Source organism: Brassica napus, chromosome A5 (genome assembly GCF_020379485.1).
Source record: "Brassica napus cultivar Da-Ae chromosome A5, Da-Ae, whole genome shotgun sequence".
Lineage (NCBI taxonomy): Eukaryota > Viridiplantae > Streptophyta > Magnoliopsida > Brassicales > Brassicaceae > Brassica > Brassica napus.
The window spans coordinates 5,542,496-5,557,848 of record NC_063438.1 but is presented as its reverse complement, the minus strand read 5'-3'; the positions used below and the strand labels follow the sequence as shown (position 1 = coordinate 5,557,848).

The 15,353-nt window shown below is 35.2% G+C and overlaps 4 protein-coding genes across 6 annotated transcripts; 3 read left to right on the top strand and 1 right to left on the bottom strand.

Moving 5' to 3' along the window:
• The first annotated feature begins 572 nt into the window (after nt 1-572).
• On the top strand, nt 573-2,001 carry LOC125609354. The gene has a single exon (XM_048780685.1). The coding sequence runs from the start codon at nt 1,060-1,062 to the stop codon at nt 1,999-2,001; it is 942 nt and encodes a 313-aa protein (XP_048636642.1). The 5' UTR covers nt 573-1,059.
• An 895-nt stretch (nt 2,002-2,896) lies between these two features.
• LOC125609353 (transcription termination factor MTEF1, chloroplastic-like) lies at nt 2,897-4,091 on the top strand. The gene is made up of 2 exons (XM_048780684.1): nt 2,897-3,581; nt 3,700-4,091. The coding sequence occupies exons 1-2, from the start codon at nt 2,998-3,000 to the stop codon at nt 4,019-4,021; spliced, it is 906 nt and encodes a 301-aa protein (XP_048636641.1). The 5' UTR covers nt 2,897-2,997; the 3' UTR covers nt 4,022-4,091.
• Nucleotides 4,092-4,971: 880 nt separating this feature from the next.
• Nucleotides 4,972-8,129, top strand: LOC125609352 (solanesyl diphosphate synthase 3, chloroplastic/mitochondrial-like). 2 transcript variants are annotated; one of them, XM_048780682.1, is made up of 11 exons: nt 4,972-5,326; nt 5,702-5,797; nt 6,030-6,110; nt 6,199-6,270; nt 6,367-6,501; nt 6,591-6,677; nt 6,785-6,856; nt 6,995-7,080; nt 7,272-7,404; nt 7,494-7,682; nt 7,773-8,129. In XM_048780682.1, the coding sequence occupies exons 1-11, from the start codon at nt 5,192-5,194 to the stop codon at nt 7,950-7,952; spliced, it is 1,266 nt and encodes a 421-aa protein (XP_048636639.1). In that variant the 5' UTR covers nt 4,972-5,191; the 3' UTR covers nt 7,953-8,129. The 2 variants fall into 2 exon arrangements, with proteins under 2 accessions (XP_048636639.1, XP_048636640.1); XM_048780683.1 differs by having other exon boundaries at nt 4,976-5,326; nt 5,699-5,797.
• A 70-nt stretch (nt 8,130-8,199) lies between these two features.
• Nucleotides 8,200-10,903, bottom strand: LOC125609351 (protein PLASTID TRANSCRIPTIONALLY ACTIVE 12, chloroplastic-like). 2 transcript variants are annotated; one of them, XM_048780681.1, is made up of 9 exons: nt 10,736-10,903; nt 10,437-10,542; nt 9,694-10,362; nt 9,244-9,616; nt 9,046-9,167; nt 8,896-8,964; nt 8,752-8,805; nt 8,560-8,655; nt 8,200-8,464 (listed from the first exon to the last, which is right to left on the bottom strand). In XM_048780681.1, exons 2-9 carry the CDS (start codon nt 10,518-10,520, stop codon nt 8,360-8,362), a joined length of 1,572 nt encoding a protein of 523 aa, XP_048636638.1. In that variant the 5' UTR covers nt 10,521-10,542; nt 10,736-10,903; the 3' UTR covers nt 8,200-8,359. The 2 variants fall into 2 exon arrangements, with proteins under 2 accessions (XP_048636638.1, XP_048636637.1); XM_048780680.1 differs by having other exon boundaries at nt 9,694-10,368; nt 10,736-10,902.
• Nucleotides 10,904-15,353: the final 4,450 nt, after the last annotated feature.

The window sequence follows — 15,353 nt, the reverse complement described above, 5'->3', positions numbered from 1 at the left end:
ATTAGACGCCACAAGTTAAGATAATTAAGTTAGAAGATCTAAAACTTGTACGATGAAAGCTTAGGATCAGCCGCCAACGTGTGGAATCACATGAACTTCGCTATTGCCACGTAATAGCTTAAACCAGCAAGATCTACTGTCGATACACATGTATACTGTTTATCTATTTGTAAATTTACCATTATTTTTTGTTTCAATTATTCTTAAATTACTATTACATATAGTGACTTTCTGAAGAAAATGTTTATACAATGTCTGAATAAAAGTGGTGAATTTATTTGTTCACAAAAAGATGATTTCTAGATAACGCATTAACAACTTTTTTGACTAGAAAAAAATACTATTGCGTTTTCTCGATAACGCAGTAATTCATGATTGGAAAATGACTATGCCTTAACTCATAGAGGTGTTTTTCTTTTGAACTGAAAGAAAAAAACATTGTATAACACTAATAGAGGTGTTGAACGATTAAAATAAAAAAGTTGTTGTATACTAATACTTTCTTTATAGCCAAAATAAGAGATTAAGAAATGGATTAACTCAGATAAATCGTTTCGATTCAATCTTGAAATGGCATTGTATCTCTGACTCTCTGTAAATTTGAATCGTTAGGTGAAGCAACAAAATAAATTCACTATTACCAGATACGTGGAGGCGAAGCTATTGTATATACGTTGTTTTATTTTACTTTGTTGTGCTGTCAAAACATGGAACATTTTCTCACATGCATGGCGTCATTGACGTGTAGACATTGGACTTGACCTAAATGTTTTTTCCGATTTGCTTATATCATCACCCTATCTCGACAAGATTTTAAATTTTTGTTCCTATCTTAACACACATATATTAAAATGTAATGTAGCTTGTACACTTTCAGGTAAAACAAAGGATTAACCATTGAATAAGACATGCAGGAGATGATTGGGCTTTATTTCCACGTAACTCAGAGTTATATCACCATGGCACGACAAATCGCGAATCGTGGCAGGATTCGCAAGAAAGATTTAGTGGTTGTCAAGGGTAGAATAGGAACTTCATGAGCTCAATAATTCAGATTTTATGATCACAATTCACAGTATATATAAAGAGTTCCGACCATGCACTTCGAACATCAAACACAATACACTCTGCACCCTCAAACTCCAATGCCCAACTCAACCCGAACTCTCACTCAAAATGACGGAAATGCCCTCGTACACTGTTGAAAACCCTAACTTCGAGCCTTCGAAGACCAAGAAACAATACAACATATACTCTTCGTTGCTCCCTGTCTTCTTATCGATCTCAGCATACATTTTGATCTTCTACGTCCTTGACATGTCTCCTTCTTCGATCTTCAACGACCCAAAGATCTTGTTCTTCATCTCAAACGCTCTTATCCTTATCATAGCCGCAGACTACGGTGTCTTCGCTGAGAAAGAGAACCGCGACTTTTACGGAGAATACACGGCCGCGATGAGAATAGACGCGAGAGAAAACGCTAGACCTGAAAACTCAGGCTATGAGGTGGGTTTGGCGGAAGTAACCATGAAACGTGAGAAGCAAGAAGAAGCACTCAGGGAGAAAGATACAACACGGTATCTGTTTCATAAGGAAGAGGAAGTTCCTGAGAAAACCGTACAAGTCCTAAGCGACGAGCCGAAGACTGAGCAAAGCATTCATATGACCATTAGTAAAGGGGAAACTTGTGGTGCAAGAAACCTAGTGAGCCCTAAACCGTACGGGAGAAGCAAATCGGATAAAGCACGTTCAGAACGTACTAGTCATCGAGAGATCAAACATAGACGTAAACGTTATGTTCGAAGCAAGTCCGACGATAGCTCGAAATGGATGGTTGATCACAAGTGTAAGAAGGCTCATGAGGAGACGGAGGAGAAGTGGGAGAATGTAAGAGAGGAATCGGAAGAATTTGCGAAAATGTCGAACGAGGAGTTGAACAGACGAGTTGAAGATTTCATCCAACGGTTTAACAGAGATATCAAACGACAAAACTATGTCTAGTTAATGTAATTTAATTTGTCGTAGCAAATTTAGTCAACATTTCTTGGTCGTAGCATCTTGTTTATTGTTTTCGTTTTACCTTTTCATGCGTTTGTCATAAGAGTTGGTAATTAATGAGATCATGGAGGAGATAATCGTTTATGGTTTTTAAAAAGAGAGATTGTTGCCGACTAGTTTAACTTATATACATAGATATATAGTGATTATCATCAAATATCAGTATAGGACTAGAAGTGTTTAGTAAACGCCAAATTTGGAATTTAAATCTGTGATAGGTCGATAGAAAAACGTTTATAAAATATGTAAATGTTTTCTCCGTTGCCAAAACTGTTCTCTTATGACATTCTGTCTCTAGAAAGAAAATAGTAATTCAAGACTTTTCTTGACAATTTTTTCATTAATTGAAAAATGCATCAAACGTATATATGACAATCTTCTTTGTTGAATCAGTTTGATGAATCTGATATGTAATGCTAGTTTTCGTCCCCTCTTCAATATTTTTTTTGTTGTTTTTTTTTATTCAACCAATATTTTGTTGTTCATCATCTTGTTTATTGTTGGGATAATTACTCTGTTTTAATCCATCATTGAATATACTTTATCAACTGAACCTGAAGTTACCTGGCCTCTCTAGTTACCCTGACATGATCATATAAATTGCTGTCCTTGCAGTGAAGTATGTGAATCCAACCACAAAGCAATCCACTGTAAGATACCAAGAGAAGATCAGAGATAAGTTCGGTCCGCGACGACGTTGGTCAGAAGCTTCGGATACGAATAATGTAATCTCAAATTAGCCAATCATTGTACAAGAGAACTGCCACGTGTTTGGATGTCTTTTTAAATTATCCACAGAAAAAATAAAACACTTTTGCAATCTAAAACCACCCAATCACAACAAAAGATAATGCCACGTGGCAGTAACACACATCACCTTCTTCTTTCTTTCTTCTTAAGGCCACATCATCTCTCTCCCCCTCTCTACTCACTTCCACCATGTCTGCAGCACTGAGCTCGTCTCTCTACATCTCCCCAAAAAAACCTTCATGTCCACAGCAATCTCTCTCCACGAAACCCACCACCATCAAAACCACACTCCACACCCACCCTCTCTTCACCGTAGCCGATCAAGCGGTAACCCTCCAGATGAAAGAGAAGATCCTATGCCTCGAGCTCATGGGAATCGACTCCGGCAAAGCCCTCTCTCTTAACCCTTTCCTCCGCTCAGCCTCCCTAGACTCCGTCGAGTCCGTCCTCAACTTCCTCCAGTCAAAAGGAATCTACCCAAACGACCTGCCAAGAATCTTGGGGATGTGTCCCAAGATCCTCACTTCAGACATCAGAACAGAACTCAACCCTGTTTTCACGTTCCTTTCGAGTGATCTCCATGTCCCCGATAATGCGTTCAGAAGAGTCATCAAGAAATGTCCGAGGCTACTGATTAGCAGCGTGGAAGACCAGCTCAAGCCAGCTTTATTCTACTTGCAGAGACTTGGTTTCAAGGATCTTGATGCTCTTGCTTACCAAGATCCTGTCTTGTTGGTGTCTAGTGTTGAACACACTCTCATCCCAAAGCTTAGGTAAAAAAAATAAAAATCATTCTTCCTTTTCTTTAAATGTTACTTGAGAAGTGACTAGTGATTAGAGTTGACTTTATGTTAAAAAAAAGTGTTGACTTATGTTGTGATTTTTTGTCAGATTCTTGGAGAGTATAGGATTCACTAGATCAGAGGCCATTGGAATGATCCTTAGATGTCCGGCTCTGTTCACATTCAGCATAGAGAACAACTTTAAACCAAAGCTTGATTACTTCATGTGCGAGATCAAAGGTAAACTGGAGAATCTAAAGGAGTTTCCGCAGTATTTTGCGTTCAGTCTAGAGAAAAGGATAAAACCGAGGCACCTGGAGTCGATGGAGAGAGGTTTAGAATTGCCATTACCGTTAATGCTTAAGAGCACTGATGAAGAGTTTGAGCAATTGCTTCTACAAACAAAGCAATCCTCAGTGGTAAATGCGTAAATGTTATTGTTGTATATGGTGGGAAAATGTTACAGTGTTTATTAATAGTAATTTTAACAATATTGTTCCATGTGTATGTGAAATTGATTGTATATGCCTAGGGGTGGAAAAAACCCGAACCAACCGAACCGAAACCGATTCAAACCGAACCAAAGTCTATTTCAAACCATTCGGTTGAAGATTTTTTCAATCCGAATGGTTCGGTTTGGTTTTAAACCGAACTGAACCGAAACCGATGTGTTTTGTAATTATTTAAATTAAAAAATATTAATAATACCAATATACTAAAAGTCTAATACTAGACCACGTATTTTCCATTTATTGACATATATTCTTCTAACCTAATATGTAATAATCAAAATATTTGATTTAAAAAAAATAGAAAAGTCTGTATTCATATATTTTTATATATCTAAACCTAAAATCTAAAGCAAATTTTATTGAAAACAAAAGTTCTTTTCCAGCGTCTTTTTCCTCTTTGTCTCTTGCATTTTTGTTCTAGCATCTAGATCTTTTTTGCGGTGTCAATTGTAAATAACTTCAAGTGAGATTATAATATCAAGTTCTAAAACTTGTTTATACAACTGAAAAGTAAACTGATCCAAAAAATAAATTGAACTGAATACAAACCGAAGCGAATATAAACCGAACCGAATACAAACCGAACTAAACTAACTATGGTTTACTTCAGTTGGAAAAATACTAAAACCGAACTAACCAAACCGAATAAAATCGAGAAAATAACCGAAGTGCCCACCCCTTGCTATATGGTACCAAACTACCAATGACCAGTTGAAAGAAATTGTGGTGACAAAAAATTAGCTTAAAGTCTTGGTTTTGAAAAAGCAGATATTGGGTTCGAGTGGGCCTCATGTTAGGGGTTTGCTAAAGACTTTTTTTTCTTCTAATTGTTTAGTGTGATTTAGTAATTTCTGAAAACATGATTAAACCCTACTAAGCCCTGAGAAGCGGTCTGTGTGGAAACTTATTAATTAATGCATTTCCATGGCTGAGGTTCGTCGACTCGTCGTCTTGGTCATTAAACATTTTTGATAATAAGCCAAAACGAAGTCGTTCGACTGCTTACATCGGAAGACATTTTGATTTCTCTATTATACAATCGAACAAAAGTCTTCGGCTTCTCGTCGGATCCGTAAATAAGAAGAAAAGATGTTAATCACGAGGGGTGTTTCTCGCAAGTTCCGCAGCTTCTATGGCTGCTCTCGATCTCTCCTCTCCTCTCCCCGCCTCGCAATCATACCCGATCGGAGTCACTCCTCTTGCTCCGACTCTACTACACACAAGGTTGTTTCACCCTTCTGCGGTTCCCCGATTTATTATTTATAATCGTTCTTACCAAAAGAGATTGGATAAAGGTTGTGTTTTTTTTTTGTGTTCCAAAAAAAAAGGTTGTGTTTTTATTGTGGTAATTTAGATTTGAGTTTTTTTTTCCCTTTGTGTTTGTGATACTTATTATAGTTTTGCTGTTGGAGTGTATATAGTAGTGATTAATCCAAAAGCCATTCTCTTTCTACTTTCTAATAACGTCAGCACTGAGAAAGTTTCTTACATGCGATGTTAGGATAAGAAAAATGTTTTAAGTTTATCTTAAATTTCATGTGTTATGTAGAATTTGGTGACCTAACCAATGTGTTAATTCTCTTTGTCATGTTTTAGTAGGGTTACGTTTGCAGAGGTACTTCTTGTGCATTGACTTCTCCGGGTTTTGGGAGCTTTAGACATCAGCTCTATCACCAGAGCAGCTCCGTTGTTGAGGTTTAATCTTTGCTCCCTTGTTTACACCATTGAATCAGGATGATGAGCTTATTATACTTTAATTGATCCTCTGTTGTTGAACTTTCACATATACTGGGCATTGCTTTACTTGTGTTATTCTTTGGTGCTCGTCTTATTGAACTGGCCATTGTTTTTTTAACTTTGAGTTCTTGCTTCGAACTGTTCCTCTTCTTTTCTGACTGCTGAGAGAGTAAGATTGTTCTTTCCCTAGGAGGAGCTTGACCCCTTTTCGCTTGTTGCTGATGAGCTGTCACTTCTTAGTAATAAGTTAAGAGCCATGGTAGTTGCCGAGGTATTTGCCCTTTTATTTGCCTTTCATTTGCTCATAAAGAAGTGAATGAAGATAATTTTTTTTACTGTAACTGGCTTCTGCTATTCAGGTGCCGAAGCTTGCCACTGCGGCTGAATACTTCTTCAAAAGAGGTGTGGAAGGCAAACAGTTTCGTCCAACTGTAATGACCATACTCTCGTTTTTTTTTTTTGTTTCCGTATCTTGTCATCATTTTCTCCCTCTCGGTATCATAATTGGTCTGGTTTTATGTTTATAGATTTTGCTGTTGATGGCGACAGCTCTGAATGTACGCGTACCAGAAGCATTGGCTGCTGATACAGCAGATATTGTCCCATCAACAGAATTACGTGTAAGGCAGCGGGGTATTGCTGAAATCACCGAAATGATACATGTCAGTAACTATACTATTAACTCATCACGTCCATAAAAATCAAGATTCAGTATTCTTCAATTATTTAATGCTTTGGTGGTCATTTGAAGGTTGCAAGCTTACTACACGATGATGTCTTGGATGATGCGGATACAAGGCGTGGTGTTGGTTCCTTAAACTTTGTAATGGGTAACAAGGTAATTACTTGACAGAAGCTTCTGCCGTCTAAGACATTATGACTTTTGTATTTTGGTGATTGCTGCAGTTAGATATTATTAAGATCACCATTGACTTCACGTTGTAGATATCAGTATTAGCAGGAGACTTTTTGCTCTCTCGGGCTTGTGTGGCTCTTGCTGCTCTTAAAAACACAGAGGTAAGGAAACTACGACGTTTACCCTTCCATTTGTAAACTTGTTCAAGAACTCGCTACCTTATCATGTAATTTAGAATCAGTGACATCAATCTTATTGTTAAGTCTTGCAAGATATCCAATTGTTTCCTTCTTTTGTAGGTTGTATCATTACTTGCAACTGTTGTAGAACATCTTGTTACCGGTGAAACCATGCAAATGACTAGCACAACCGATCAGCGTCATAGGTAAAAATCTTACTTCTCCTTTCATTTTAAATTTTTAACATACAGCCATTGTTAAAAGCTACTCATGTCTTTTGTGCTGCCAAATTATGATTGAGAATCAAAAACAAGTCTAGACTTTCCCATTTATAACCTGATTAGTACGGCTTCTAGTATTGTTCATGCAAATATGATTTATTTTGTCATGACTACAGTATGGACTACTACATGCAGAAGACATATTATAAGACGGCCTCACTAATCTCAAATAGCTGCAAAGCAATCGCATTACTCGCTGGACAATCAGCAGAAGTTGCTACGTTAGCTTTTGAATACGGAAGGAATCTGGTTCGTTATCTATCCATCTTCTGAAAAAATGTTGGCTCCATTGCAACTAGTATTCTGTCCACAACGTTTGATTCGTTTCTACTTTGAAGGGCTTGGCATTCCAATTGATAGACGACGTTCTTGACTTCACGGGCACATCAGCTTCTCTCGGAAAGGGATCGTTATCGGATATCCGCCATGGGATCATAACAGCTCCAATCCTCTTTGCCATGGAGGAGTTTCCTCAACTACGCACAGTTGTTGATCAGCTTGAAAAAGATCCAACAAATGTTGACATTGTAAGTTTTAATGAAACCACTCTCCTAATACAATATCAAATACATTTTCGAAGTCTCTTATGTTATTATATGGCATAAAAACTAAACCAGGCTTTAGAGTATCTTGGGAAGAGCAAGGGAATACAAAGGACAAGAGAGTTAGCTATAGAGCATGCGAATCTGGCAGCAGCAGCAATAGGGTCTCTACCTGAAACAGACGATGAAGATGTCAAAAGATCGAGGCGGGCACTTATTGACTTGACCCATAGAGTCATCTCCAGAAACAAGTGAGGATACAAAATACACACCAAACATCGTCATAATTTCAATTTCATTCCATTCCATTGGTAGGATTTTGTTTTTTGTCCAACTCTTTTCACGAAATGATTTGTTGGACAAGAAGTGGTTTTCATTTTAAACAAAACACAGAAGAAAAGAAGAGACAGTGACACTACTTGTTAAATCATTCTCCATCTCTTGTGAATGTTGTTTAGGTCTGGGTTTTGTGACTTGACCGTTTTAAACTATCTTCTAAAGCTGAAACAAACCGTCTGCACTACTAAACAGTAACTCAATACAGTGATTCTCATCCATGAAATTTTGGAAACAGTGAGTGCTTCCATCAAAAAAAACTTCTAAGTTTACAAATATAGGTGATTACACTGAGGTCTTAACCGTAAAAGAAACACAAAAACCAGTTAAGGATCAGTCTCCTCATCAAAGTCCATGAGAAAATCGGTTAAGTTCTCAGAATCATCCACGGCCTCGTCTACAGACATCCGACCTTCCTTCTTCGGTTTAGGCTGTGTTTTCACAAACCAAACACATAACATTAATACACACATTTATAGATTTATATACATATAGACGGCAAAAGCGTGTGAATGTGTCTTTTTACTTTGGAGTTGCGAAGTTCAGGGGTACTCTTCAATACACTCCAGTTCCTTGCAACTTTCTCGTCTTTTTCTGCTTCTTCTGCATCCTCTTCTTCATCCTGTGTCATAAAAGGTTCAGAGATGTCTCAGAGCATGCTAACATCAACAAACAAGAACAAGAGAATGTCGATGTACTCGCCGAGTACGATACTCACATCGTTTTCACCAATATCAACAGCTTGGGCCATTGCATCATCAATGTCAGGCACCTGCATTCACTCATAACAATTTATCAAACAAACAAACAAACCTCTCAGTGAGAGTTGTGTCAACAAGAATGAAAAGATTTGTCATTTTACCTCGATCTGCTCGGTTTTCTCTTTCGCCAGTAGTGTTTCATGCATCTCTCTCGAGATGACTTTGCCATTCTGATCCAAATCAAAACAACAAAAAACAATAAGACCAAAGACAAAACAACAATCAAGTTAGTTTTAGCAAAGCAGGCCAACCTCCTTCAGATGAGAGAGCATGTTTGGTGTTGGCTCATGAAAATCAGGTCCCCTGAAATCCATAACCGCATCTGGAGCTTGAATGTAGTTTATCGTCGGGTAAACCGGATCCCCACCCCATACTTCAAACAAACCAACAAAGTTAATAATCTTAATATCATCATGGAAGAGTTAGTTTAACCGTTGAAAGTGTCATACTTTGCTTAATCTGATCCTCTTTCATCCGCATAGCCAAAGGATCTCTCTTGATCCTAATATCAGTCCCCATCATTATCCTGTACTCTCTATCCGTCTGATGAGAGAACATCTCAATCAGCTGCGTGTTTTCATCTTCCCCCGTCTCTTCAAAATGCTTCTGCACAGCTTCTCTCGACGTGTCTCTCTTCCACGCTTTCACCCATTCGGAATAAAACGCCATTGGACCTTCTTTCGCTAGCCTCTCTCGCTCAGCTTGCAGCCTCTCCTCCTTGAAAAGATGCCTTCTCGCTCTGTAAAGAGAAGTTTCAGTGAGTGTTGGTTCTTTCCCGTAGAGCTTCACTTGTCCTGTCTCCGCCATCGCCTTGAGAAAAACCTGCAAACACCACAACACCACAATGGATCAAAACATTAGGGACTTAAAACTCGAAATCACTGTAATAATGAGCTCACCGTTTCGACATCAGGACGTCTTCTTTGCCACCTTGACCACTGTTCTTTCTCAGGCTTCCTCCAGTTCCACCAACTCTCATCGCTAGTGAGCGTCGTCTCAATCTGTTTCTTCTTAGTTGGATCAATAAACGGATGTGGCCGTCCAAGCTTCTTGTCCAACTCAAAACCACTCTCTTCCTCTTCAACCTCATTGTCATACACAACAAACCCGTTTGACAAATCACTCTCCTCTTCCTCAGAGCTATCCTCAGAGTCAGACACTTCATCATACGTTTCAACGCTCACATTCCCCTCAACAGCTTTCCTGTTCTTCTTTCTCCTACTCCCAGGATTCTTCCCATACGAAGGGAAGCTCGAAGACTCGCCAGCTGGCTGAGGAGCTCTAGCAGCTCTAACCTGGCTCGAAGTCCCTTCAGGCCAATAGTCCTCGCCTGGAATGCTGGCACGTGCCCCGGAAGCTGGCTCCATTTTACCAGAAGTTGAATCCATGTAACTGTGGTAAGGTGCCCTCTCAACAGAGACATACTCATATCCTTGCCCATCCTTTTTAGAAGACCCTTCACTTGCATCATTCTCATCCTCCTTCTTGCATTTCACACAATGTCGCAGTAACACATCCTTAGAAGTAATCCCAGCATGTAATTTCTTTATTGGAAATCCGCATTTAACCTGCCTCTACATGTATTAAACAACTTTGTAACCAACTTGACATCTTGAAACAGCTAGAATGTGTAAGAACTAACCTGTAGTATACAAGTACCGAGCTTTCTACTCTCTGTGTATACTTTATCTCGATAGAGCCAGGAGGTGGTTGATATTGACGCCATTACACTCTCTACTCTTCCTTCACTGTGTAATTTTACATAATAAAAAAAAAATTCACACATCATTGGATTCAATTATGCTCAGAATCAATATGAACTACAAGAACTATAAACCCAGATGAGAAAAGCCTAAACCCAACGATAAAAATCCGATCTTTAAGCATTTCTACAACGCTTTAAACTCGAATTTTGAGAGGAATGAGAAGAAAAGGACGAACCTTTTTGCTTTACCGAGAGAAACTGTATGAAGGGTTTTTCAATTATCTGGAAGAAGAAGAAGAATCGAGCTCTCTCAGCTCATCTTCTTGAGGTTGATTTTGAAGGGGTTTTTGTTTTCTGGAGATTTTTCAGTTTTTGGGTTTATCCATTTATCTCCTGCGTGTGTAAGAATCTGGATTAGTGAAGAGGAGATGGATGGGCTTTACTTGCCTAACTAAGGCCCATTTGTAATGGACCTCACGAGATTGGGAGCTTAAAGCCTGTTTGGGATTATTCAGTCTAGGAATCTTCTTGATTGTGTTAACACTCACTCACAAGAACATACAGAAGATGACTTTTAAAGAGTTGATTATATATATTAATTAATCATTCAGAATACACTATTTTGCAAAATACAAAAACTTCGTATTGAAATTTAATATTACTTCGCATTATTTAGATTTCCTTATTAGAAGATAATTTGATCATTTTTACATTTTACTTTTACCAAAAAATCTAAAACCGAAACCATGATTTAAACATATAAATGTAAAAAATAATTATGGATTTTTGTATGCAGACAAATGTTAGTTTTGACTTTTGAATATATGTAGTTTTGTCTTTCCTCATAATGTAAGAACTAGATTTTGACCCGCACGTCCGTGCGGGTGTATTTTTAAAAAAAATATGATGCTATTTGTTTTTTATGTCACTATTTAGAGTTGGGCAAAAAACTCGAATTCGAAGAATCGAACCGATCCCAACCTAAATAAGTAGTACTAAATCCGAACCAGAATTGATTAAATATCTGAATTATTCAAAATTTTGGTATTTGAAGAATTGAAACCTAATCCGATCTGAACTGAATTATTTTTAATATATATAAAAACATCCAGAATATATATGACACTTTTATGTTCGCATAAATGCTTGAAAATATATACAAATAATTAAACGTAAATATCTTAAATAGTTAAAAATACTCAAAACTCTAAAAATACTTAAATAATTATTAATTCTCTATCCAAATATTTAAACCAAACCTATTTAAATTGGTTATCCAAATCAGAACCAAATCCTCAAAGATCTGAACTGAACACGAAATTCCAAAAAGACCCGAAAACGAACCCGAACGCCCACCCATAATCACTATTATATATATATCCATATATGTGTTATCATAGGTTACAAAATATGTGTTATCATATAATTAATCGTATTTTATATGTACCATCAAATAAGTTTTCTTATAACTAATAATATTTTATATGTACAATCATATAAATAATCACATATATTATATTTTAAAATTTAATGTGAAATATAAAAACCATAATTTAAGTTGGTGTTTGAAATTGGGTTTTGTATTGTATTTTTATTATATATATTGAAAATATTTTTATAATAGTTACTGGAAAATATGTTAGTAAAAATCAAATTTTGAATATATGTATATTTTTGAATGAATTTTTGATATAAATCAATTTTAAATTATTATTTTAATTTGAATATATATATCAACATAGATCCAATACTTTTTAATATAATATAATGGACTTTCAATTTTTCTAGTAGCATAAGCCCTTTATTTTTTTTGTAACTTACTACTATTCATGTTTCAAACAGTATTATTTTTTTAACTACTATCCATATTGCTAAACAATCTCATTTTGTACTTGAATTTTAATAAGATAGATATATTATATTTTAAAATTTAATGTGAAATATAAAACCATAATTTAAGTTGGTGTTTGAAATTGGGCTTTGTATTGTATTTTTATTATATATATTGAAAACATTTTTATAATAGTTATTGGAAAATATGTTAGTAAAAATCAAAATTTGAATATATATATATATATAAATTTTTGAATGAATTTTTGATATAAATTAATTTTAAATTATTATTTTGATTTAAATATATATATATATATATACACCCCATTACTTTTTAATATAATGTAATGGACTTTTAATTTTTTTAGTAGCATAAGCCCATTATTTTTTTTCTAACTTACTACTATCCATGTTTCCAAACATTACTATTTTTTAACTACTATTCATATTGCCAAACAATCTCATTTTGTACTTGAGTTTTAATAAGATAGATAGAATGGGCTCTACAATGGACCAGTAAAAGAAAACAGTCAAAATATTGTGTGGGTTCCGCTACAATTAATCAACCACTGTAAAGAAATGTTAGTACGAACATAATCAAATTATTGTGCTATGGTTGAACATAAAGATTTGGATTTGGATTTGGATTTGGATTTTGGAACAAATGTGAGTGGCAATAGGCTAATGTACCAATGTGGTCAGTACCAATATTAAATGACTCTGACCAGACACATCATTGACATTACGGTATCTATCACAGGCCTATTCTAACCTAAATATACATTATAATAGTTCTTAATTTTAATTGTTTCAAACTCGCAAAACGACGATAATTATTTATTATCTGTAGATCATATATATAAGAAAAATAATTTTTGCTTTTGCTTCTGAATTGTTGCAGAGGTAGACCACGTAAGACTATGACCACAAAGGTCTGACTAGGCACAAGTTTCGGTGGCCCGAACGGGCCTATCATCACGTTTAAAAACTATTCGTGCAACGAGACACCTATGTTTAAAATATAAAAGCAATTAACATAAATATATATATTAAAATATAAAATAAATATGACAATTCTTTCAAATAGTTTTTTTTTAAGTTTTGTTACAAAAATATCACTCAAAAAAAGAAAATAACTAAAATAGCTCTTTTTTATTTAAAATTTTTTAATATATTTTTTTTTTAAAGTTTGAAAACATATTCCTAAAACCCTATCCATTAACTTTAAAATCCTAAGTCTATATTAGTTAACCATAGGGTAAAAATATATTTTTACCTTTTAATAAGCTTATTTTCGTCATTTTTTTCATTGAAAGTTTTTTTGTGAAAATAAATTAAAAAAGAATATTCTAGAGAATTTCTAAAATAAATATTAAATTATACTTTCTTTGTTTCAAAATACTTGATATTTTGGGTGTATTCACAAGAATTAAGGTATACAATCTTTCCTAAAAAGTGACATTAAAAATACAAACTAAAATTAATTCAGTTAATACTGAAAAATAAGTATAAAACATCATTGGTCACACAGTTTTCAATAAAACTAAGATTAATATAAAAATATCAAAACATTATCTATTTTGAAAGATCAAAAACTCTCTAAAACATTAACAGAGAAAGTATTACATTTTAAACTCACAATTCTTTAAAACATTATACATTTTGGAGAAAAAAAAATGGAAAGAGTATTCTACAATATATTAAAACCTAGTATGCTTGCATATAGCCTTATGCTAAGCTGGAGACGCGAAATACACACGTAAGTTTATTGCCTGTCCCACGGGGAGGAAACAAAATATAAAACTCTAGAAACCGTAAGAGTAGTTAAATATTTATACACAAATACAATAATATTGATATTTAAGCTAGTAGTAATACATTTCTCGAGTTTAATTTAGTATTTATTTTAGAAAATTTAACAGAGAAGTTGCTCGCTCAAAGCACTAAAAAACTGTATGTTTGATGCTTTTGTGACCGTTAATAAATGAGTGGCTAATTGAAAACTTCGTCAATCTTTTCTGCGACATAGTTCATTCCGCAAGTAATCGGCACAGAATCTCACAAGTGGCTACGTTTTTTCAACGCCACGAGGCGCCTAGTCTTCTTTTGCTAAACAAATGGACTATATGTATAGATGTGTAACGTGAGTGTGTGTTACATGTGTTTGTGTATATTGTATAACTGCGAAGAGAATGAATACCTCGATGAGTATAGAGCAGATGTGGACGTATCAAAAGCATTTAACTGATATGCATGCACGCGCACAAAGAATTAAACGCATTTCAGTAGTTAAGATTCTTTTCCTTCTTTGAAAGAGAGATGTACCATTACCATATGTATTCTGCTAACATTTGCGCCCTTATTCAGTAAAACATGTGTATAAACATGAGCTACTGTTATTTTATTAGTTTCTACGAATATTTCACTTTGTTTATTCATTGTACCATGTTATTGCATTGTTATTAAATTAAACACTAACTATATAGTAATATTACTAATGAAAGTGGTGGGGCAGAGAGTGGACAAGAGCGGGACATTGGCATAAATCAGACTGTTGAAGCTGTCTCTTGTGCTGTTGGGCACATCCCATGTGTTGTCACACTTCTCTTCTTTCTTTTGTATATAATTTCTAACAAATCGTGTTATTCTATGTGATCTCAATTATTAATTACAACTATTCTATAATCAATTATTTTCTATCTCATGGCCACAAACCTTTTTTTTGTTTTTTTGTGCAACCAAACCTTTTTTTGTTTGCAAGCATTAGTCCGATTGTACAACTAAATTTCCAATCACCTAATGTGTTCCATTGTATCTGTGCAGTAACGAGACTAGCAATATACATACAAGTTAGTTATTAATTATTATTTTCTCAAAAAGGTTATCAATTATTATGCCAAAAACCGTCGATATTGAAGCAATACATTGAATTTTTGTTTTTTTGTCGTTGATGAAATATCATAGTGTATCTCCACTTCTCAAGTTCAAAGACCAGAGGCAGTTCAAACATAAAACAAGTGC